The following is a 25,213-nucleotide window of genomic DNA, read 5'->3' on the forward strand; positions in this document are numbered from 1 at the left end:
ATGAACATTCTGTATGTGTGGTACCACCCGAAGTTCTCGGCTGCTCGGCTCTCGTCGGGTGTTCGGTACCACCCCCAAATTGATTCATCACCGCCCTCCTGGACGAACGAGTGGCGGACGAGAGTCACCAACAACCCGTCAACGGGCACGCGTCGCGAAAACACATAAATACTTTCATCATATAATATATATATTGACATGTACATAATAATCAATAAATCGTTGTTAAAAGTGCACGTCGTTCCACAATTAATAATCACTACAGTTTCCACATTGGTCCTTCGAGCCGGATATTAATACCGCGATTGTATTATTCCGAATTGATACGCGACGCGTGGTAGTGACGTTCCGTGGTAGCAGTGGGCAGCATTTCTGAAAAAGGAAACACCACCCCATGGAAGAAGTTTTCAACTAACAAATTCCGTGGAAGCAGTGGGCAGCATTTCTAAAAAAGGAAACACCACCCCGTGGAAGAGGTTCATTCAGCGATTTCCGTGGCAGCAGTGGGCAGCATTTCCGACAAAGGAAACACCACCCCGCGGAAGAGGTTCATTCAGCGATCTCCGTGGCAGCAGTGGGCAGCATTTCCGACAAAGGAAACACCACCCCGTGGAAGAGGTTCATTCAGCGATCTCCGTGGCAGCAGTGGGCAGCATTTCCGACAAAGGAAACACCACCCCGCGGAAGAGGTTCATTCAGCGATTTCTGCGGCAGCAGTGGGCAGCATCTCCGACGAGGAAACACCACCCCGCGGAAGAGGTTCATTCAGCGATTTCTGCGGTAGCAGTGGGCAGCATCTCCGACGAGGAAACGCCACCCCGTGGAAGAAGTCGTCATTCAGCGATTTTCGCGGCAGCAGTGGGCAGCATCTCCGACGAGGAATCACCACCCCGTGCAAAAATCTTCAACATCGGAACTAGGGCTTCAACAAGAGGGAGTCAGCACACGTTCAGCTACACTCTTATCGTGGACGAGTGTAAACCATTGAGAGGAGAAAGGTTAGTGGCTCTTTTGTCCTAAGATTTCCCTTTTTTACCATATTCGCACGGCTAGCTTCAACGCGTATTTGTGTATCTAGACATTTTTAATTGGCTTTAAGGTTCATTAATTATTCAAAATTATGTCTAAATTAGATCAGCAAAAAAGCAAATTGAAAACCATTGATGATACATTGAAACGAATAGAGGAATATGTACAGTCATATAGTCCTGGGGTCAGTATCAATCAATTAAAAGCACGATTATCACTTCTTGACGGAATTAGAAACGATTTTAACGAAACTCAATACCAGATAGAGCAACTTGAAAAGGGAGCCGCAGAAGCCTATGAAGGCTGCAGATCGGAATTTGAAATTCGTTATTGCGATGTTGTGTGTCTTATAAACGATATTATAGAAAAAAGTCTCGCGGTTTCGGTTCCATCGACTTCCTTATTGCTTAACCCTACGGACGGTAAAAATCCACGAGATTCTAATGACAGCATGCAATTGAATCTACCTGTTTTAAATATCAAATCATTTAGTGGCGATTACAAAGAATGGTTAAATTTTGAAAATTCGTTCAAATCGGTGATAGATGAGAATAAGGCGTTAAATAATCGTCAGCGATTTCAGTATTTAAAGTCTTCCTTGCGCGACGAAGCCTTGCGTACCATCGAATCTTTAGTTATTAACGATGAAAATTATAAAGAGGCATGGAGATTACTAACTAATCGGTTCAAAAATACTCGTTTAATAGTGCAAGATCACGTAATGTCCATTTTAAATGCTCCTAGTATAAATAAGCAATCACCATCCTTATTGCGGGCTCTTGTCGATACGGTGGTGTCGAATTTAACATCTCTAAAATCATTAGGAATAACGGTGGACAAATGGGATGCATTACTTATTCCTGTCATTGTAGAAAAGTTGGATTATAGTACAAAACGTGAATGGCAACTTTCCCTCGATAAAGATGTACCGACTTACAAACAGTTTATTGACTTTCTAGAAAAACGTTGTTTAATGTTAGAATCATTAAGTTATATGTCGAATAATAAAACATCAAATGAAGGAAAGGTTTATCATAAACAAAATAATTATTTCAACAAATCAAAGACTGTTTCTCACATAACCACTAATAAAAAACAAGCATCTTGTTCAATGTGTAAAAAATCATCTCATGTAATTTTTCAGTGTATAGATTTTTTGAAAATGTCAATTCCCGAGCGTATAGCGCAAGTTAAACGTCTTAAATTATGCATCAATTGTCTCCGAGAAAATCATCAGGTTGCTACATGTCGTACCAGTCATAAATGTCAAGCTTGTAACAAAAAACATAATACGTTAATACATACAGACGAAGCTGACGCCGATGAAAATAGTTCAGTAACTTTAAGTAATCATTCTTCTAGTTTATTAAAATGCTCAGATTCCGTTTTACTATCAACGGCTATAGTTCTTATTAAAAATGCTAAAAATGAATATGAAACTTGTAGAGCTTTGTTGGATCCAGGTTCTATGTCCAATTACATAACTGAACCGATGATTAAAAAGCTAAAATTGAATACGGAACAAATAAATATTCAAATTAAGGGTTTAAATGGAGCGGCAAGTTCTTCTCAAAAGCAAGTTTTAGATGTGGGTATAAAATCTATTTATAATGCGTACTCAACCAAAATAAATTGCATCGTGGTGAACAAAATAACCGAAAATCTTCCGTTAGTGTCTATCAACCCCTCATCTTTGGAAATTCCCAAAATCATAAAATTAGCAGATCCCAAGTTTTTCGAGTCGGGTACAATAGATCTTTTGATAGGAGCCGGCCTTTTTTGGAATTTACTTTGCATAGGCCAATTGTCCTCGCCGGGCAGTGGGTTAATATTTCAAAAAACACATTTAGGGTTTATTGTGGGAGGCCCTCTCGGTACCATAAACTTACCGACAAATTTTACAACATGCAATATTTCCATATCCGGACCCGACCCCGGCTTAGAAATACAGGCAAGAAAGATTTGGGAATTGGAAAAACCAGTAATTACGGCGGATTACGATAAGAATGCGTCTAACGAAGAAGAAATTCTTTGTGAAACCCACTTCCGGGAAACTGTCCAACGGGACCATGACGGGCGATTTATTGTACGGTTGCCCATTAAAAATAACAAAATAAATATTGGTAATTCACGAAATGCAGCTCTCAAACGCTTTTTCAGTCTTGAAAGGAATTTGATCAAAAACCCACACGTTAAAACAAATTATGTAGATTTCATGTTAGAATACCAAAATTTAAATCATATGGAATATTTAAGCCAACCACCCAACGACAACAATTGCGTTTATTTGCCTCACCACGCCGTGCAAAAGGAGTCTAGTACGACAACAAAATTAAGAGTTGTTTTTGACGCGTCGGCAAAAACTTCAAATAAACAAAGTCTAAACGATAATTTGCTAGCTGGGGCGGTATTACAACAAGACCTATTTTCAATAATAGTACGCTTTAGAACATTTCAGTACGTGTTAAACGCTGATATAGCGAAAATGTATCGTCAGATTAAGATACATCCCAACGATACGAATTATCAATTAGTTCTTTGGCGGAATCATCCATCCGAACCACTAAATACGTATCGTCTTTTGACACTAACATATGGTACTAAACCGGCAAGTTTTATTGCTACGCGGTGTTTGAAGGAGTTAGCTGATCAAAACCAAGCTAGGTACCCTGTCGCGAGCGAAATCATTCGTCGAGATTTTTATATGGACGACCTTTTAACCGGGGTTGACTCGATCGAAGATTTAACTAAAATAAAAAATGATGTAACTACCATATTGAAACAGGGTCAATTTGAATTGCGAAAATTTCAGTCAAACGAACTAATAAGTGTTTTTTCTAATAATGATAATTACCATGATTCGAACCTACAATTGCATAAGGATAAATTTACAAAAATTTTAGGTTTGTATTGGAACCCTACCGTCGATAATTTAAATTACGAGATTATACTGAAAAATATACCTAATAAAGTAACCAAACGTGCCATACTTTCGGTAACGGCCCAAATATTTGATCCGTTAGGGTTGCTCGGACCCATCATAATGCATGCTAAATTAATTTTGCAACGTTTATGGACGCTGAAACTGGGTTGGGATGAATCAGTACCTCCCGATATATATACGTCTTGGATTACCTTTTTAAGCAGTTTGAACCATATACGTCAAATTAAAGTGCCAAAAAAATTATACCCGTTGCATTTTCCGACATTAGCGAAATGTCCACACTCTTAATACGCATTGAAGCATGTTTAAATGCAAGACCTTTGACCCCCTTATCGTCCGATCCCAACGACCTGAGCATCCTAACACCCGGTCACTTCCTCATCGGAGAGCCATTAACTTCCTTTCCAGAATACGATGTGACGGAGGTGCCGATTAATAAACTGTCCCGATGGCAATTGGTGGAAAAAATTCGCACGCATTTTTGGCGACGCTGGAGTCGCGAGTACCTAACGCAACTGCAATCAAGATCCAAATGGCAGAAACAGCAAGACCACCCGGATGCGCTAGTTGGGTCACTCGCGCTCATTATAGAAGAAAATGTACCACCTCTCACATGGAAAACCGGACGGATCACGGAAATTCATCCAGGGGACGACGGTGTAGTGCGGGTGGTAACAATCAAAACTGTTCATGGACTCACCAAACGCGCCCTACGTAAAGTGTGCGTTTTACCCATAGACACAAATTAGTGCGCGATCAATTGACATTGCTTATGATGCGAACTGACTATTATAGGGGTTTTTCCCGTTTAGACATTTTGGTACAATTTTCAATTTTCCAGGCTACCCTTCTAGGCCAGCCAGTCGTAATATGTTGAAGGACGCACCTTCAAGAGGGGAAGTCATGTGTGGTACCACCCGAAGTTCTCGGCTGCTCGGCTCTCGTCGGGTGTTCGGTACCACCCCCAAATTGATTCATCACCGCCCTCCTGGACGAACGAGTGGCGGACGAGAGTCACCAACAACCCGTCAACGGGCACGCGTCGCGAAAACACATAAATACTTTCATCATATAATATATATATTGACATGTACATAATAATCAATAAATCGTTGTTAAAAGTGCACGTCGTTCCACAATTAATAATCACTACAGTTTCCACACTGTATATGGGCGAAAAATATAAATAAATAAAATACGTTCATCTCGTATTATCACTTTCTAATTTAATTTTCTTTTATACAATTTAAAACTAAGTATTGCGAAGAAAACTACATACGAGACGGCTGTTGCAGTAGACCTGAACACAGATATGCATTCAATTATATATTTTAGATAAATAGCATATAATGCAAGTGACCTTGTAGCCTTTTTTTAGACATCCTTTGACTTTTAATTCAATATATATTTTTACCAATTTTTACAGTGTTTATTTGTTGCACTGTGGTGACCGAATTTAAATCAAAGTTTTCGCGCTGAAATTAATTAACAGCGGCGCGAAATCACACTTGAATAATTTAAATTTGAAAGAAAAAAAAATTAATGAAAGTAAATCACAAAAAAGGAAATCGTTAAACATAGGCAACCGGGCGTACGGAAATGCTTGCTTGGTAATCGCACGATTTAGCGCTAGGGGTTTCTAGTTACAGAGTAGAAGGGTTGGTGGAGAAGCTGCATGGCGTAGAATCATTATGAATGTGCTTGTGTGAGTGTAAACACGTGGTAAGCGCTAGGTTTAAATTAGTTGGTTTGGTAGCTAATAAAACGGAAGGAAGCCTTTGTTTAACGACAATCAATCGTAACTTTCATAATGTATAGTTGTCTCCAACCCGCGCGGTAAATTCTTGCGGCCTTTTAATCGGAAAATGCGAACTTCCGGCCGACGCAAAACACGTGCTGTAAATTTGTTTCATTGTTTGTAAATCCACCAATCAAGTTAGTTTTTCTTAATAGTCAGCTAGTGCAAACACAATTTAACAATCAGGATTATTTAAATAAACCACTTGCTAGAAGATTTCATGAAATTCACTTAGTCAGGAAAACACCTTATTGTTTAATTACGAATAAGCTTCTGGATGCATATACGTAAGTGTTACATTATAACATTTCTTAATTCTTCACACAAGATTGCTAATAGTTCATTTGCGGCAGTTAAAGAAAGTTCATTGTACTGCGAACTGGCGGGGGTTATGACATTTTCTTCCCTTAGGTGGTTATCATCGTTATCATGATTAATTCATCGGGGCATGCCTTACAACGCCACAGATTGATTAATTCATCGAGGCATGTCATCACAACGCTACAGATTGATTAATTAATCGAGGGATGCCCTCACAACGCTACAGATTGATAGAGGTCCGTCCTCGCGACGCTAGGGATTAATAACATCACCGAGACGCTTTTTCCTCGCAACGATTTTAAAACTTACATCACCGAGACGCTTTTTCCCTCGGAGCGATGATTGGATATTTTTGTGTTTGTTTATTATGTGTTTTGTTGAGGTAACCAGTTCGCGGTATTTTAAACTCTCAAAGTAAATTATTTTTGAAGTAACCAATCATTTAGATCGTGATATAATTTGGCATAATGTAAACTCTTTGTTTGAACCGTTGATGAAGTGTGGCAAATATTAATCTCATGTAAATTTTGTTAACTCTGCAAATTTCCACCTCAAACAATATTTCTTTAATCTCACAATTTTAACCTCAGTAATTTTATTTGTTGTATAATTTCAATTGAACGCAAATTTCATGTTCTACAGTTTTATCCTCACATAATATTTTTATTTGTACAAGTTTATTACACACCAGATCTTCTGTTTGATAAATCTTTGCTGAATTCTGTTTTGTAAATACTTTGTTGATGAATGTTTCTATCATATAAATTATTTGATGTCCAACTTTAATCTCACATAAGAATTGTTTTGTTGTTTAAAATTTCACAAGGTTGTATAGCGAATCTAAATGTTGTTTATTGCTCTTTGAAACTTTAACACTTGTTGAGTTGTTGTTAATATCAGAGTTATAAGCAGAGAACGGCGAAGCCGTTTTAATCCATAGGCGTGCACACAGTTTTCGAAATATCTCAAGGTCTAGCGTTGGCGTACACCACAAGTGTTCGCTCGAGATTTTCGTCTGTAAAGCGTGTTCGTTTGGGGGTTAATAAATCTTTCAATTTAGAAAATGAACGCTCCACGTTACAACTGGTTATGGGAGCGTAATTCAAAAATGACAACAAATTCTCATATTTTGTGCTAATGTTTGGTTCCGTTATACCGTCGCAAAATTGGTACAAAATATGTAAATCGGGATTTCTATTAAAAACAGATTCTATTTTTATTTTTACCTTTTTCCCAAATTCACCTGGAAGACTTTTTAAATGGGTCACAGTACTTTGAAGTTGTGATAACGCGTCATGCAGCTTTAAAGTTTCAGATTGTACATAAACTATTGTTTTCGATAACTCTTGACAATTTCGTTCAATGAGGTTTAAATCATTTTCGATATTCGGTTTGACAATGGTGTGTTTGCAGTCAATAATACTTCGTGCATCGTCACTTAATAAAAATACAAATTTTTGTAATTGTTTAAAATGTTGTGAAAAAAAATAACAAGCTTCCAACCACGTGCCCCATCGGGTTATCACGGGAACCGGAGGCAGAGGTAATCCTGGAAGTGTTTCTTTATACAAGGACACTCTTGACGGAGATTTTTATAATATTTTTTTAAATGTTGAAATTAGTGCATCCACATCCGGAAATTGTTCGCGAATAAATTCCGCTACTCAATGCAATGCATGTGCCACACAAGTTACGTGTAACATATTTGGATATATGGTTTGCAACAATTTACCTGTTTTCAACATATACGCCGCAGAATCACTTACAAATAAAAGAATTTTACTATACATATGTGAATCGTCATGTGAGTGAAAAAGCCCTGAAATACTTGTTTCGACCACTTTAGCTATTGTTTTAGCATCTACATGCTCTACAATTTTAGTGGCTAGTAAATAGGGGGTTTGTGGTTTCGTCGGATGTAAATTACCAACTATGACATTAACAACACAATGTCCTAAAATATCTACAGTTTCATCAGTAGAGATCCATAGATATTGTTCGGACAAATTAGCTTTAATGTCACTAATTGTCCGTGAATAACATTTGGGTACATGAAATCGTCTCAAAGTAGATTCGTCGGGTATGTGCTTGTGGGTGTATTTTTCAAGAAAGTGTTTCAATTTTGGATTATTAAGTTTTGCCAAGGGTATGTTTGCTGCCACAAATGCTTCGCATAGTTCCTCGTCAAAAGTGTCTACAATAGAGGACGAAGGTGGAGTACTCTTATTTGTATGTGATTGAGACTCTAAATGTCGTTTAATTCCTCCTTTTTGAGGTGCTGCTAATGTTATTGAACATATACTGCAATATATGTTTCTATCATTGGTAATAGATAGACAATCGTAACCCTCTATCCATTGTAGCATAGTACTGCGATGCCAGGACAATCTGTCATCCATATTAAAGAAAAATAAAATAAAACGCTTCTTCAATGAAAAATGAACTAAAAAAATCAAAATATATTCGTAAAAATAAATAGTAAACTGAAAAATCTCCACACAGATATATATGTAAATAAAAAGAAACTAAAATGTTAAAGAAAATAGATATGTTTCTTACTAATTTACCGCTGTACCAATGACTACTGTGACACTTCTAAGCGCTTGCCGTGCAAGGAGTAGTCGACGCCTATGTACAGGTGCGTATTGCACCTGAAAAACAAGCGATAAGACTGCGATCCAAATGCAGTGTAGTCGGCCGACGAATTGATCGACACCGTGCCGCGCTGGTCATGTGCATACATGTGGTGGTCCACACAGTTCTTAACTCCAAGGTCGCCGCCCTCTGGTTATAAGAGATTGAATATTTTAAAAGGGAATTGAGGTTAAATAACACAGAAAATGTGGCAGAGGCGAAGTTCGGTTCCTAGTCGAGCTGGCGAGATTTATCGTGTCACCTGTACAAGTCCACAGGTTTGGATAGATTCAGGGGCGGCCGCCGATGTTGTAAATTTCTCGGCTTCTGCCCATAGCCGAGATCTCTTGCGGGTCGAACGACCGTAATGGCCTAGTTCCGCAGGGCACGTTCGTAATGGAGATATGCGTATGGTGTAGGCTTTGCGATAGATAGAATCACCGTCGTGGGGGGACAACAGCTCCAGACCGGTAGCCCCAAACTCCGCTTGTGTTACAACACCCTGGTACTTTTATTGTGCTCCTGTTAACTGCCGTAACTAAAAAAAAAAAAAAGATCTGCCGCCACACGCCCGTAGTAACTTGTGTATTTGCATCCAGTTACTTAAGTCGGATTTTGCTTTATTTTATTAAATTTGTGATATTCAAATATTTGCATTGATTCCAAACAGATGTATAGGATTTTGCGTTTGTTCATTTTTCATATGTGTATGTCTGTCAATTCGCGAATGTTTTTCGTTCATATATCTTACGGTGTTTGAAATGTAATATTTCGGTGAATAAAACCCCTTTCGCGGGCCTTTCAAACTTTTTCGAGGTCAATTTAAAGGTGGGAAGTTTGGGTTATTACAATCTCTATGATGATGTCACGACATTTGTAATGGGAACGAGTAGTCAAATTTTTGTTAGAATTTACACAGTGGGTATGCACAAGTAACATTGTAAAACATTGTATTTACCTTGCAGTTTTATCAATAAAATCATAGAGAGCGAGGCAGACTACAGACAGACAGAAATGGACTTCCTACTTTTTCATATTCTAGGAATTGTGTTGGACCAACAAAATATGGAGGAATTCCCAAATAAGTGGTTAGACGGCAGCATCGTATCCCGAAAAATTTGTGTACCTAATGAATAAGCAGCAACATATTACTATCTGTCCAAGAATAAACACGTGTTTGCATTTATTTAAAAATAATGTGCAGATGATCCAATAATAGTACACACTATATACAGTACATAATATATGTAGTACACATTTTTGTGAAGTTGGCATTCGAAATTATGCCAGTACAGCTGGAGACGAGGAAGACTAAAGTGTAAGTTCATTAAAAGTTGTAACAGCAGTAGCAGAGAACACAGAGAAGCGCCATAGTTTAAATTAAATGACGGTTGAGGACTTCTCAATTTATGTTGGTAGCAGCGTTTGCTTCTAACTAGGAATAAAAGTAACTAGAAGAAATGTCATAATATTTTTAACGACGCGTTTTATTTTCGACAAATTGACACTAGATTAACCAGAATATTACAAGCTGCTTACTGTTTCCTTCACTATCATTCAGGTCACACGAATTACAATTATAGTGAAGCACGGTTTTTATTGGCATCGACTATTTAAATTTGGCGCTTGCCTTTGGCGGTTGGGGACTCCAATGGCAATAAGGGTGGTTTTGCAAAATCAGCCTCTATGTCGCTTCTCTATGTTCTCTGGCAGTAGTGACTAATGTTTCACGTGGTTGCACAACTTAACTTGGCATTTATGAAGTTAACAATCAATGTCGTCTTAACATTATCCGAGATTTGTCACAATTCGCGCATGTACCGGCAACACCATTGAGTGTAGGCCGGGAGGTGTAAACACCTTTAGTACACCTTCACTTTTCATTATTTCATTTCCGTCATTTGTTGTGGTAAGTATTGTCACTGTTGGTGTCACTTCCTAACCTATAACTTCATGTCAACTTGTACATATTTTTTCAGGAATGAAATAATGGCCACCGTTGCTGATCACTTCTTAAATAAATTTCAAACTATAGAAGGAACAACTATTGCAGTCAGGAAGAAAAATTTTTTCAAGCTATTGCAGGAGATTGCACCGCTGGTGAAGGACAACGTAGAAGCACTGGATGCCATTACGTTAAATTTAAATCCCCGAACTTACCTAGAAAGTTTATTCAGAGTCGATTTTCTAATTTACTTTCGAAGATCACAAGAATTGCTGGATTTATTGAAAGAGGGAAACAATGTTTTCGTCAGTAAAGTAGCGAAGCAAGTTTGGTTTTTTGAAGAAGTACTTGGAGACGTTCCAGCAAACCAACTAGTAAACGAAATTTTACCGTGCATGTCTTTTTCGGTTCGTATGAAAGTGCTGAGGAAGTTGAGTAGATTTTCACAGAGTGAGAAGTTCGATGAAATTTTTGATGCTCTTGTTACTCGATACGGAATTTATTTAGCATCACAGTTTATTACTGGGTGTGGTCCTTATAAAATAAGACAAATTTTCACAGATTATCCAGTTAAATTGACAATAAAACAGTTGAAAATTTTGTATTCAAAGGATCCGCAGCTCATAGACTTTTACTTTACCGCTACCAATACTTCTGTTTATAGGTGTGAATATTCAAAACTGAGAAAGTTTATTTATGATCGTACCTGGTTTGAAAATCTAAATGATAGGGATGAAATATGTATACAGCTTGGTCGAAGAGCTACAAAAAAGTTTGTAATGCTTAAAAAAGATGAAATAATCAAGAATCCCTATCAGTTTAATTATTTAGATATGAGAACCGTTTTAAGAAAAATTGGTAGAGATTCTGTGCAACTCTTTAGAAATGCTCTGCCGGAGCAAATCCCAAAATACCTCATTAATAGCGATTGGCTGTTTCGCAGTTTCCCTAAAAAGTACCATTATAGTTTGTTTATAAAAACCTTTCAAGATCACTATAAGATAAAATTAGCTGATCATCCTGCCGTAATTAGTGAGCAACTGTTAATAATCATACCTGACAACATAGAACGGGCAGCTTTAGCAAAAGTTCTAGTAGACACAGGCGATAATGAGTACCTTAAATACTTACCTATTGAAGACTCTGTTCGATTAATCAAAGAAATCATTAATGTAACGTCGGATGCTAAAGAAAGAGGTAAATTAATAAAATGCTTAACTGAAACGTGTCATATTAATAACAACATGCAGGCTTTATTTGAAGTTATGAAATATTTTTGTTTTAAACATAAAAATGATGAATTAAATGTACATTCGGAGTTTATAATTAGCATCGAAAATCTTTTTGATTTGAAAAAATTTACTGAAGAAATGTGGGCTACTTTAAATGAGTTAGTGGCCATTCACAATCTGAAATTTATAGAATATCAATCCACGTGCGAAAAAATGCAAACAGTGCCTTTAGATAGTGTTAATTTAGCAACTTCTGTTCACCACAAATTGCCTTATTTGGAGTTTTTGTTCAAGAAGGGCGACGTGATTGATAAGTCCATTAGAGAATACTTTAGTGTTATCGGTGCGTTCCCTGAATACAATCATTATGATAAAAACTTTGAGAAATATTTCTTATTGTTCGTTATAAACAATATGACTCATAACGACACTATATACTTTAACTACATCGTAATTTGTGAGATCAATAGGTGGAATAATGCCTACAAAGACGATCAGTTATCATTTTATGATTTTCCAGTATTACTTTATACTTTTAACCATATTATTACAAATTATGGTCTGTCGGTGTATCCCACCGTATTTCGTGCGTTCCGCAATAAAATTTTTACCACAGAAGAAAATATTTACAGAAATGAATATATGCAAATTTATTGGGAACGTTATGATGCGGTAGCAAAATGGACTGACATTCACTGGTTTTTAAAATACGAACCTGCCACTATTATGACAAATTTTGAGATAATTTTTAAAATGTTCACAAAAAAATCAAATTTGCACTTCTGGAGACAGATTAAAAAATTTACTCACTTGGACTTTGATCAGGAATCAATTCAGTTAAGTTTAGCAATGCTGAATGATGAGAAAAGCATTGAAATGAAACCAAATTTTGTACCTTCGTTGTCTGTTTTAATGAAACCTGGAGATTACGTGGCATTAGCAGATTCATATAAACCTGAGAACAAGAAACTAGACCTACAAAACGAACAGGAAATCAGGCGATATAAATTACAATGTGCTATAGCCATGCATTTCAAAAACACAAAAAGCTACGAGGTGCTTCCTTCATTGCTGAACTACTGTGCTGGTGATTATTTTAAATATGCCATGAGATCGCTTTACAGTTTGCTGTATCGAACACCAGAAAACGAACTTCCTCAGTATTTGAATTACTTAGCGAATAAAGCCGTATCAGTACGAAAGCATGCTTTATACATGACATGTGAACTAACTACTTCGTCGAAAGTTGAACATATGCTTAGATTGTTAAGTAAGCAAGAAGAAGTACAATCGCTTCAGAAGTATATGTTTTTAAGCACAATCCAATATTTTGTAAAAAATCCAAGCGATTCAATATTCGATTTAGTTAAACTGAATATGCTGTTTATTACCCAAGCTGACGAAGAATCGTTGAACGGCATGATCGAACATTTGCGTAAGATGCCTCAGAACTTTAAGGGCCAGTATGTCCTATGCGCATGGAACCATCTAGAAAAAACCGTGACTGTGTGGCAAAAATTGCGACCCTTAAAAGAGAAACTTCTTGGCTGTGTGAATTCAGAAATAGCCAAGGAAATTCCATTAGAAGTTGGCATGCAAATTATTCAACAGCACTTTATGACAGAGAAGGAAAGCAGATACCTGAACAATATACATTCATTTATGTTCATCTTTTTAAGTAGTCAGGATGAAAAGAAATTTATTCTTGACAAAATACTATCCATTGTCGACCAGTGTAACAGTAAAGAACAAACGTTTGCTTTTTTTCGTAGTTGGTATCACCAAATTATGAAATCAACTATTAAAAATTTACTATACATGGACAAGTTCGTGGATTATTTTGAAGATAAATGTTCACAAGTTGAAGATTTCACCGATTTAATTAAAACATATTTCTTATATCGCAAACTGGAAAAAAGTGAGTGGACTGTTGAAGAATTTTCAGAGAAACTTGTATCGTACTACACAGATGTATTTTTACAATGTGGAGCGCATGTGAATCGGTTTTTTGCAGAGGAAATGGATTTTAATTTGTCATTTTTTGCAATAAATGGTGTTACAAAAAATGACTTTTACTTGAGTATGCTGAGACGTAGTCCGACCCACCTCATAGCAGGTATGCTTATTGAAGTAGTTAGTGAGCCATCACCGTATCTCTGCTCGAACCCGGCAACCAGCAAAACTTTCAATGAGATTTTACACATTTTTAAAGCTGTAAAAGACCCAGGATTACAAATTTGTTTACAGTATAAAAATTTCAGTTGGTACCAAAGATATTCTAAAGATATGGAAACAGATGAAGATAGCTTAAATACTGTCAATAATTCACATTGCACGCGCCTGTTGCGCACCCCCCAAAACCGTCGAGGCCGGGGCGGACACCGCTGTAGAAGGGGTAGAAGGTAGCCACATTGTAAAGTAGTTTTAAGTGGATGAATAGTTAGTATTGTAGTGGTTAGGCAATTGTATGCATACGTAAATATATACGTGTCTCAATATAGAACAAATACAGAGTCATTTATTTTATATATAACCATGGAGGTACCTATAAATGTAACTAGCATTAGTTGTTGTACTTGTATGTACTTAGTATAATCATGGGTATAATACAAAAAGTGAATTTTTATACCTATAATATAACATTTTATATATTATTATAAGATCAAAATATTTATTTAAGAATATTTGGAACAACTTTTTGAGATTTGTTTAAATTATGTAAATGTTAAGTGATTAATGTTCGATGTTCGTTGTATTGTTGAGAGCCATAATAAAACGAGAGCAGACTTGGTCTTTTAAATAGTTACAAATTTTTGTTGTATGATAGAAAATCTCTGAGATGATATCACATTTGTAATGGGAACGAGCAGTCAAATTTTTGTTCAAGTTTTACCATTTACACGGTAGGTATCTGCAATCTGTAAAACATTCTGCGTTCTGTTTTGTTCAATAAAATCACAGACAGCGAGGCAGCTACAGATAGACGGAAACGTACTACCTACTTTTCCATATTCTAGGAACTATATGTTGGATCAACAAAATGTGTAGGAAATCCCAGTGGTTAGACGGCAGCATCGCATTCCGAGATATTTGTGTAATGAATAAGCAGTGGCTAATAACATGTTACGATCTTTCCAAAAATAAACACATGTTTGCATTTATTTAAAAATAATGTGCAGATGACCCAGTAACAGTATAGTGTGGTATAGGTGGACAATATCTACAGTACATAACATACTATATTGGGTGTTCAGTGATACATAATATATGTAGCACATATTTTTGTATAGTTGACATTCGATCATTTGAAGTTGTGTCAGTAGAGCCAAAGAAAAAGTTCATTTCAAGTTGTATCAATAATAGTGACTCACTCGCTTAATTTCACAACTAGGCAACCACAGTGGCGTTTTAATGTTACCACAGATTTATAACAATTCGTGTATGTACAGGCAACACCGGTAGGTACAGACCGGGTGGTGTAGACACCCTTAGTACAACTTGCATTTTTCATTATATCATTTCCGTCATTTTAGTTGGTAATTATTGGTGTCACTTCCTAACCTATAATTTCAAGTTAACTTGTTTATATTTTTTCAGGAATTAAATAATGGCCACAGTTGTTGAACACTTCCTCAATACGTTCCAAACTATAGAAGGAACAACTATTGCAGTTAGGCAGAAAAATTTTTTCAAGCTCTTGCATGAGATTGCACCATTGGTGAAGGACAATGTAGAAGCACTGGATGCCATTACGTCAAATTTAAATCCTCGAACTTACCTGGAGAGCATATTCAGAGTGAATTTTCTAATTTATTTTCGAAAATCACAAGAATTACTGATTTTATTGAAAGAAGGAAATTATGTTTTTGTCAGCAAAATAGCGAAGCAAGATTGGTTTTTCAAAGAAGTGCTTATAGATGTTCCAGCAGATCAACTGGTAAATGAAATTTTACCATGCATGTCTTTTTCGGTTCGTATGAAAATACTGAGGAAGTTAAGTAGATTTTCACAGAGTGAGAAGTTTGATGAAATTTTTGATGCTCTTGTTACTCGATATGGAATTTATTTAGCATCACCGTTCATTATTGGGTGTAGTCCTGAAAAAATAAGACAAATTTTACTTGATTATCCTGCTAAATTGACATCAAAACAGTTGAAAATTTTGTATTCAAAGGACCCGCAGCTCATAGATTTTTACTTTACTGCTACCAACACTTCTAGTCATATATATGGATATACAAACCTGATAAAGTTTCTTTATTTTAACGATCATGCCTTGTTTGATATTCTAAAAAATAAGTATAATATATCAATGCTCATACGCCTTGGTCGAAGAGCTACAAAAAAGTTTGTAATGCTTAAAAAAGATGAAATAATCAAGAATCCTTACAAATTTGATTACATAAATATCAAAGCCGTTTTCAGAAAAATTGGTAGAGATTCTGTGCAACTCTTTAGAAATGCCCTGCCTGAGCAATTCCCAGGTTGCCTCATTGATAGCATTTGGCCGTTTAACAGTTTCCCTGAAAAGTACCATTATAGTTTGTTTATAAAAATCTTTCAGGATCACTACAAGATAAGATTAGTTGATTATCCTAACATAATTAGCGAGAAACTTCTAAAACTTATACCTGACAACGTGGAACGGTCAGCTTTAGCAAAAGTTTTAGTAGACACAGGTCACGATGAGTACCTCAAGTACTTACTTATTGAAGATTCCGTTCCATTAATCAAAGAAATAATTAATGTAACGTCAGATATTGAAGAAAGGGGTAAATTAATAAAATACTTAATTGAAACATGTCATATTAACAACAGCATAGACGCTTTATTGGAAGTTATGAAATATTTTTGTTTTAGACATAAAAATGATGATTTAGATGTACATTTGCAATTTATAAATAACATCGAACGCCATTTTGATTTTAGAAAATTCACTGAAGAGATGTGGGCTACTTTAAATGAGTTTTTGGCCATTCACATGTTGAAATTTGATGAATGTCAATCCACGTACGAAAAAATACAAACAATGCCTTTAGCTAGTATTAATTTGGGAATTTCTGTTTCCCAGAGGTTGTCTTATTTGGAGTTTTTGTTCAAAAAGAACATGGCGATCGATGAGCTAATTAAAGAATACTTCACTACTTACCTTGAGTTCCCCAAATACAGAGATTACGATAAAGATTTTGAAAAATATTTCTTGCTTTTCTGTATAAACAATATTCATGAGACCGATAGATCCGAAAATTTTAAGTATTTGTTAATTTGTGAAATAAATAGATGGAATAGTGCGTACAAAGAGGATCAGCTTTCACTTTATGATTTTCCAATATTAGTTCACACTTTTAACAGTATTATTAGGAGTAAGCAGATGAAGCAATATCCTTGCGTATTTGATGCCTTCCGCATGAAAATTTTTACTCAGAAGAAAATATTTACAGAAATGAATATATGCAAATTTATTGGGAGGGTCATGAAAAGTTAACAAAACTAACCGATATTCGGTGGTTTTTAAAATATACGATCCTCTTACCATCGTCGCCAATTTTGAGATCGTCTTTAAAATATTGACCGAAAAACACACCAAAGAGCATTTAAAGTTGTGGAGACGGATTAAAAAATTGAGTCATTTGCAACTAGATGAAAAATTAATTCAACTGAGTTTAGCAAAAGTGGGTGACGAAGAATGCATTTACAGGAAATCACATTTTGTTTCTTTCTTGTCTGTTTTAATGAAGCCTAGAAATTACGCAGCATTAGCAGATTCATACCAACCTGAAAATAAAAAACTAAATTTACGGAACGAAAAAGAACTCAGACGATATAAATTACAATGTGCTATAGCCATGCATTTTAAAAATACAAAAAGCTACGAGGTGCTCCCTTCTTTGCTGAATTATTGTACCGGTAGTTACTTTAAATATGCCATGCGATCGCTTTACAGTTTGCTATATCGAACACCAGAAAACGAACTTTCTCAGTATTTGAATTACTTATCGAATAAAGCCGTATCAGTACGAAAGCATGCTTTATACATGACATGTGAATTAACTACTTTCTTCGAAAGTTGAACATATACTCAGTAAGCAAACACAAGTGCAATCGCTCCAGAAGTATTTGTTTTCACGTACAATCCAATACTTTGTCAAAAATCCGAGCGATTCCATCTTCGAATTAGTTAAGCTTAACATGCTGCTTGTTAACGAAGCTCACAGTAAATCTTTAGAGAGTATAACCGAACATTTGAAGAAAATTCCCCGGAAATATAGGGCTAAATATATTCAGTACGCATGGCAACATATAGAGAAGACCGAGATTCGGTGGGATAACTCGTCGCCTTTAAAACACTCACTTCTTGACTATATGAATCGGGAAATAATTGAAGAAATACCATTAGAATTTGGTATACGAATTATTCAACAACACTTGATGACAGAGCATGGACGCAGAGATCTGAACAACATATTTAAATTCATATTTGACTTTTTAAGTAGCAAGGACGAAAAACAACTTATTTTTGACGAAGTCTTTTCCATCGTTGACCAGTGTCCGAGTGAACGAGAGATTTCTGAGTTTCTTCTTAATTGGTATCGCCAAGTTATGGAGTCAACATGTGATGATTTACGATACATGGAACCGTACGTGAATTACTTTGAAAAAAAGGTTTCACTCATTGAAAACTTTTCTGATTTCGTTAAAATCTTTTTCTTAAAATGCAAGCTGGAATCAAGACAGTGGGCTGTCGACGACTTCACTAACAAAATTTTAGATTTTTTTGAAGAAATAGTTTCAAAATGTGGGACGTTGGTGATTCCTTTATTTTCAAGGGAAATAGATTACAACCTGACATTTTTTGTGCAAAAGGATTTTACAAATACTGATTTGTACTATAGTATGATGAAGCAACGTCCTATTCCCATTATAGCAGTTCTACTGTTACAACTTGTTTCAGAACCACCGAGCGATTTCGAAACCAGAAAAGCTTTCGATGAATTTGTACAACTGATTAAAAGTGTAAAAGACGTCGGAGTGCAAATTTGTTTGTGTAAAAAATACAAATCGTATTTCCGCACATATTCTGTAGATAGTAGTGATTTTTCTGCAGATGTGGATGTTTTCTGCAGTCTAAAGAAACTTAAATTAAATACAAAATAAACTCTAATATGTGATTTACGGTTGACTAGTCTAATACTAAGGTTTATTTTGAAAATATAACTTTTCATTCATCATAATAAATTATTTAATGTTATTTTTCTGTTTTTTTCACGTCAACTAAACCGAAAAATCTTTGAAGAAGTAGCACAAAATCGAATTTCACTCACCTATACTGGAAATAATTCCTAGAAATAAGATCAGAGGGTTAAAAACGGAGATTGTGATCAATAAAATATAATAATTTTTCACTTATTATATTTATTACCTACATATAAGTACATTTTAACATTGTCTTTTAAAAAACTTCATTTGTTACAAATTAAAATGAAAATTACAAAATACAATTGACTTGTATAAAAAATATAGGGCTGCCATTTTGCGTAATAAATAGACGAAGCTGACTAAAAGTTACACATTCTTGTAGGTGTGTAGCTTTTAATTGTGGGTTCGTTTAATTTATATACACATTCGCCCGTTTTTTAGTTATTCTTAAAACTAATGGTAATCTATTTAGGAACTATTATGTCAGCTTCAAATGACTTCTCGGACTCAAGGACAAACACATAATCATTGCACTATCAATTAAAACCCGTTAATGTTCTTCGTTTTAGATCAGGATTTTCAGCATATTTTCATTTGCCTATTGTGAAAACAAATGTTTCACGCAGAGTACTAATTTATTTATTTGGAATATGATGGTTAATAGTATTGCGTGTGTCTGTTACTTACATTTTTACTGAGGACAGTCTATGGGAGCAATTTTCTTATTCCGAATGTGGTGGTGTGGGATGTATTTGATCAGATCTGCCCTGAATCATTGGCTCCAGTAGTGTGAACGCTTGTTGTAGTTGATGTTTTTCCAATACAAAGGTAAGTTCGAATTTGTAATTATTCCCAAAATAAAGATAGATTCGGTTTTCGGTATGAATTGCATTGTTTATTTTCGTTAACTGTATTGTCCGATATCTCAAATTTATCGACGTTAATGTAATTTGTCCATTGCCAATTTCTAAAATTATCTCGTAAGTTTTCTGTCCGGTATTTAGTAACACACCATGAAATTTTGCCCTTTTCGTGATGTTGCTTGGACGATACTGAAACTGAAGTCATAAAATCAGCTTATGTTGTACATAGTTAAAGTACTTTTCTCAAAATCCAATTCGCAATTAGAAAATTCTAGAAAAACAGCCATAAGACAGCTATTGTCAGTGAAGAGAGAGCTTGGGTGTAATAGTATATTACATACGAGGAGGAAAGTATTCTATTCCTGTCGAGTGAACTAGTTCTCGAGACACAGGAATGGTACTTTTGCCAAGGTTTGTAAACTATTTTATTCACAATCGTTTTAAGTAGATTTCAACTTTTAACATTGACAAACGTCAAACTCAAGGTAATGGCTGGTGATAATAATGTGAAATAAAATGGGGACACCAATCAAAAAGTGGCAGTCTTGACCATAGGGTCTCCTTACATTTACAATCGCTGATTTCCATCCTACCATTAATTACACATACGTAACGTTTTAGGCTCCAAAGTGAAATTCACTTCCATCTCTTGGGTGGAAAGTGACAGATAAGTGACATATGTCACTTTCCACCCTTGAGACTTTCAAATTTTTAAAAAGATTGAAAGTTTCACATTACTGACCGATTGTGAATAAAATTTGATCCTCTCGAGTTTGTATGTGTCCTGTTTTATATCAAAATTACCTTAAAAAATAGCAAATTAAAATAATGACTTACTCGCTTGAAAAACTGCGACTGGATACGTCGTATTACTACACGGGGTCGTGAAACATCATTACTATTAATTGTTGACTTCTGTGCTGAGTTGTTTTCGGTTACGTTCCTCTCTTGTTTCAGCGCATTGAAAGTTCGTACATAACAAATGTTATCGAATGACTTTCCGTAGGTCTCCACGACATGTGAACACAAAATTTTAATGTCTTTGACATTGATGAACTCGAACATTTCGATTATGGCTGAATCCAGCATGTTGTATCTGCCTTTGTTTTGGACGAAAGCGTCCACCACAGGAGCGAAATGATTACCCTCGATTATGTACCTATTAAAAACTTCATCTTTCAAAGCAATCAACTTTCGCATAAACCTGAGAGCACATAAAACTAAGAATTTGTGCTTTGATTTCATTAGTACTAATACTCGGCGCAATAAATCGTTGTCTAAAATGAAGTTTTTTATATAGTCTGTGTGATGATTCACACAGAAAGACAGCAATTCCAAGATTAAACCCAAATGTTGCGCACTTCGAGAGTCCTCTCTTTGAGGTTCATCATGCGTTGTGCTTTCCATAAGTGGCGCTAGAACAAAAGTAAGTAGTTATGGCAATATCTATCGTGTCGAATTTACCTATTAAAATTTGGACACTATGTTTGTAGAACAAATTAAGAAAATCAGTTTTGTGTGATTCGTTTACTGAGGAAAACATATTTTCCGGATCTAAAAGAATCCTTAATATGTCCATCAGTAGCACTGCTCCATCCAATTGTGAATCATTGTCACAGATCATCTGTTCTACGATAATGTTCAACAATGTTTTGTCCTAAAATGATGTTAGTATTTAAGTCGAGCTCACACAAGATCAAATTTTATTGTATGTAGTATGCATGTATTTACTAAAAATATTTATATTTTATATTTTTAAAATATCTTCTTTGAAGATTCTTCAAGTAAAATCTCTCATGTTACGTAAAAACAGTCAATTTGCTTTATCAGAATAACTAATCTTATATTCTCATTACATACTCTGAGACAGACAAAAATTATTAATCGCGATAAGTATCCAAAACACAAAGTCATCAGAATCTGACAACGTACTGTCAGTCAGTAGCGTAACATGCACAGTTCAGAAGGGGGTGTATTTTTTTTATTATTTATTAAATCGCAAACAACAACAGGGAAACAAAGTTAAGTGAACTGGTCAACACGCTCGTACGAATGCGAATGATTCTATTAGGCACAAATCTAAACAGGTACCCTTCCGCTAAAAAAGTTCACTATATGACAGAGCAATGATGACGGACGCCCACCCCTTAAATTTGAAAGTGACTTGGCCCGACCGATTTTGTGCTTTTACGCAGTTTTACAGCTGTGTCGATCTTAGAGTGTATGATGTGTAGTTCTTGTCAAAATTTCTGGACAAAGTATCTTACCTCCACAGTGTTATTTGCTTGGTCTAATATGTATTCTCTAATCACAGTTGGTGAAAAGTCCACAATATAAGTAAGTACATCAATGGAAGCAGTCTTAACCTTTTGGTCATTCATGGCCAATGTAATCTCTAATGCAGCTAACACCTCAAACGAGGTTAGTGTTTTGTAAAAAGTTTCTCTGGTTAGACAATCAATACTTTGTGAATAATGACAGAATTCCTTTAGAAATAAAAGTAAGTCCCTTCTATTTGAATCAAGCGTATTCATATCGGTCAACATGGTAAAAAGTTCAGTTAAAAACTTCGCATCCTCTTGAATTAGCAACAGTATGTGAATTTTATTGTTAGATATAAAAGCACTCAGTAACCCTTTCACCCACGAAGATGAGCGAGACAACACTACATCCAGGATATACTGAGCTCGAAATGTCAGATGAATCTTTGATAAAAGCTCAGCATTCTTAATGGGGATATTTTCTCGAAACATGGCTTGCTGTTTTAGGTCCTCCCTGTAATGGTTCTGCGTTGAAGATGACGGATCATACTCTAAACAACCAACAACGCCAAATATCAACTCATCACTAAGCATAGCTTCTAACAGTGCATTGTCCTTAATCATAAAAATTTTCTTAAATATATTGTATAAATGATGTAAGCCTTCAATATCATTCAGATCTTCACACATATGAAACACATTTATCAATTTACGAAGATAACTAGTTTCTATAATACTTGAATTTGAATTTATTCTCATTACTAAAAAAGCCAAATGTTTTTCAAATAATTTATTAATATCTTCCAAGTTGCTAATTTCACAACTTGGTAGTTCGAAAGGAAGCACAACAAGGCGCTCACTTTTAGATTTTTCTACAGTGTCTTGGGTAATTTCAACTGAATGATTTTTCTTTTGCACCTCAGAAATCTGTTCCCAAATTTCATCACACTTTTCCTTCTCTTGGAAGCTCAAAGCGAGATCAAACTCGTCTTCCCCTGGCCACACAATCAGAGTATCTTCCTGTTTTCGATAGGTAGTGTCAGGCTGGATTTTTATTTCGAGTAGTAGAGAATCGTCGCTCTCCGATCGGACTAGTAAACACTTGCCTTTGAGACGATCAACATACGAAATGGAGACGTCGCCTGTGCCTCTGTCGTCCCACGGCTTATCCGGCTTCAAAGCATACAGCGTCGCCTTCATTTTTGTGCCAGTTATGATTTCTTCGTTTTAGTCTTTTTGACTGAACTTGTATTTTTCCCACATTCCACCTGAAATTGAACACAAAATGTGACTTCTTTGTATGCTGTCCCCAACAAACACAGTTAATTTCATTATTCATTAATTTAAATATCTTACACACGTCTTAATGACTGACGTCGTTTCTCTACCAACTGTAAATCAGCATTACCTCGCAAAAATCCGGTTGTGCGGTTAATATTACGTTGGCACTACCGATAGCGAACAACACGTCACTGTTTATTTTGATATTGGCACAATACAGGTTATGGTTTGCGAATCTGACAGTTTGATCACAGGTTTGATTAGTTCAAGGTTCAAGTTCAAAGCACAGAACAGGTTCAAAGTCCGCAAAACTAAAATAGTACTGTAGTTTAGGGACTTTAATTTAAGCATATTTAAGTTGTTATTGCCAAAGACGTTGTATTACTAGACGTTCCACGCTGGTGTGATTGGACCCTATTAAATTTCGAATCCGATATTTCTCGAATTTAGAACGATAATTGAATCAGTAATAGAATTAACAAGGGAGGAAGGAAGCAATACTCAACTAGGCCATATTTTATAATCAAGATTTTTAAATTATTTATACTGATTAAATCTAAATAAGTTCGTCAAGATTACATTACCGAATTCCAATATCACATCAACAAAGCAGATATGAAATACTCGTAAACTGCGATAACTCAACCATACCGCCAGAATTTAAAATTTTAAAACCCGCGAAAAATTCAAAAATTTCGCCTTGAACTGTAATTGTCAAAAAAGTGGCACCCTATGTTGTGTTTTTTTTATGGTGGAATGCATTCTAATGCAAAGTGGTGAACCATAAGGTTAGAAAAGCGCACCTAAATCTAACACAAGAAATGGTAATATGGAGGCCAAAAAATGTTTATTCCTCTCTTTCGCAGAAGTAAAAACAATTGCGAAATAAGTCGACTTTCAAGTAGGAGGATTGATGAACAATGAAATTAAATGTTACGCATCGATGTAGATGTTTGAATATCAAAAATTAAAAAAAAAAAAACAAGAGAAAGAAAATAAAGTAACTGGACACAAATACACAAGTTATTACGATGGTGTAGCAACAAATTTAAATTGTGGTAGTCGAGAGAAAACTCAGATCAGTTTAAATTACATAAATGCATCGTGGTAGTAGCAATCTTAACTTAAGTAAAAAAGGAATCTTTTTTTTAATAAACAAAAACTAAAATTGGGTTTTATGAACAATTTCATGGCTGCTAGATAGTGTTAAAACCAAAAACAGTTGAAAATCTTAACATGAACTGTGAATTTACAAAAAATCAACAAAAACTGCCACCAGTATTAACATCGGCGAAACTTACATTTCCCAGTAGAAAAACATTAATAAACAATTACGATGCGATTAATTAATTTTCGTTTACACAATAGGTATTTTGTGAAAGTACAAAATAAATTTAACCTACCTTTAATTTTTACCACGTGCACACTCACAGAACAGGTTACACATCAAGCTTAAAACGAGTCTACTTTTCCATGCATTATCAACCCCTCTCCAACTATCAACCTAAAAACTGACCTTCGCTAATTCTTTCGACGAACTATTATTTTTCAAATCCAAATTCTTCAAATGGGGTTTGGCAGCGCTGTTTTTTTTTTTTCTCAGCGCGAAATTTCAATTCAAATTGGGAGACCACAAGGCACATATTACCTACGGTCGACATCAAAATAAGGTGGTTATGGCCATAAATGTTCAAAATCAGGTTATACC

The 25,213-nt window shown here is 35.5% G+C and overlaps 4 protein-coding genes across 4 annotated transcripts; 3 read left to right on the forward strand and 1 right to left on the reverse strand.

Moving 5' to 3' along the window:
* Nucleotides 1–4,073, forward strand: LOC135125940 (uncharacterized). The gene is made up of 5 exons (XM_064051740.1): nt 1–123; nt 358–998; nt 1,264–3,793; nt 3,842–4,000; nt 4,053–4,073. Exons 1-5 carry the CDS (start codon nt 1–3, stop codon nt 4,071–4,073), a joined length of 3,474 nt encoding a protein of 1,157 aa, XP_063907810.1.
* A 6,203-nt stretch (nt 4,074–10,276) lies between these two features.
* LOC135128179 (uncharacterized) lies at nt 10,277–14,518 on the forward strand. The gene is made up of 2 exons (XM_064055076.1): nt 10,277–10,635; nt 10,706–14,518. Exon 2 carries the CDS (start codon nt 10,716–10,718, stop codon nt 14,307–14,309), a length of 3,594 nt encoding a protein of 1,197 aa, XP_063911146.1. The 5' UTR covers nt 10,277–10,635; nt 10,706–10,715; the 3' UTR covers nt 14,310–14,518.
* Nucleotides 14,519–15,095: 577 nt separating this feature from the next.
* LOC135128190 (uncharacterized) lies at nt 15,096–17,391 on the forward strand. The gene is made up of 2 exons (XM_064055085.1): nt 15,096–15,361; nt 15,501–17,391. The coding sequence occupies exon 2, from the start codon at nt 15,511–15,513 to the stop codon at nt 17,386–17,388; it is 1,878 nt and encodes a 625-aa protein (XP_063911155.1). The 5' UTR covers nt 15,096–15,361; nt 15,501–15,510; the 3' UTR covers nt 17,389–17,391.
* Nucleotides 17,392–19,403: 2,012 nt separating this feature from the next.
* Nucleotides 19,404–23,856, reverse strand: LOC135126017 (serine/threonine-protein phosphatase 4 regulatory subunit 3-like). Its single transcript, XM_064051839.1, has 6 exons — nt 23,747–23,856; nt 23,617–23,672; nt 22,231–23,444; nt 21,428–21,620; nt 20,801–21,378; nt 19,404–20,158 (listed from the first exon to the last, which is right to left on the reverse strand). Exons 1-6 carry the CDS (start codon nt 23,854–23,856, stop codon nt 19,823–19,825), a joined length of 2,487 nt encoding a protein of 828 aa, XP_063907909.1. The 3' UTR covers nt 19,404–19,822.
* Between the last annotated feature and the right edge of the window lie 1,357 nt (nt 23,857–25,213).

Source organism: Zophobas morio, unplaced genomic scaffold (assembly GCF_036711695.1).
Source record: "Zophobas morio isolate AGI-343-1 ecotype UQ-CSIRO unplaced genomic scaffold, CSIRO_AGI_Zmor_V1 ptg000002l, whole genome shotgun sequence".
Lineage (NCBI taxonomy): Eukaryota > Metazoa > Arthropoda > Insecta > Coleoptera > Tenebrionidae > Zophobas > Zophobas morio.

Excerpts from the sequence above, each read along its gene's own strand:
- LOC135126017 (XM_064051839.1), bottom strand. The coding sequence starts at position 23,856 with ATGCTTAAATTAAAGTCCCTAAACTACAGTACTATTTTAGTTTTGCGG. Across the intron at positions 21,621-22,230 it reads AAGCAAATAACACTGTGGAG|GACAAAACATTGTTGAACAT; the intron begins GTAAGATACTTT and ends ACATCATTTTAG. Across the intron at positions 20,159-20,800 it reads AGTCGCAGTTTTTCAAGCGA|TTTCAGTATCGTCCAAGCAA; the intron begins GTAAGTCATTAT and ends TTATGACTTCAG.
- LOC135128190 (XM_064055085.1), top strand. The coding sequence starts at position 15,511 with ATGGCCACAGTTGTTGAACACTTCCTCAATACGTTCCAAACTATAGAA.
- LOC135125940 (XM_064051740.1), top strand. The coding sequence starts at position 1 with ATGAACATTCTGTATGTGTGGTACCACCCGAAGTTCTCGGCTGCTCGG. Across the intron at positions 124-357 it reads CGAACGAGTGGCGGACGAGA|CAGTGGGCAGCATTTCTGAA; the intron begins GTCACCAACAAC and ends GTTCCGTGGTAG. Across the intron at positions 999-1,263 it reads AAACCATTGAGAGGAGAAAG|AAACGATTTTAACGAAACTC; the intron begins GTTAGTGGCTCT and ends TGACGGAATTAG.
- LOC135128179 (XM_064055076.1), top strand. The coding sequence starts at position 10,716 with ATGGCCACCGTTGCTGATCACTTCTTAAATAAATTTCAAACTATAGAA.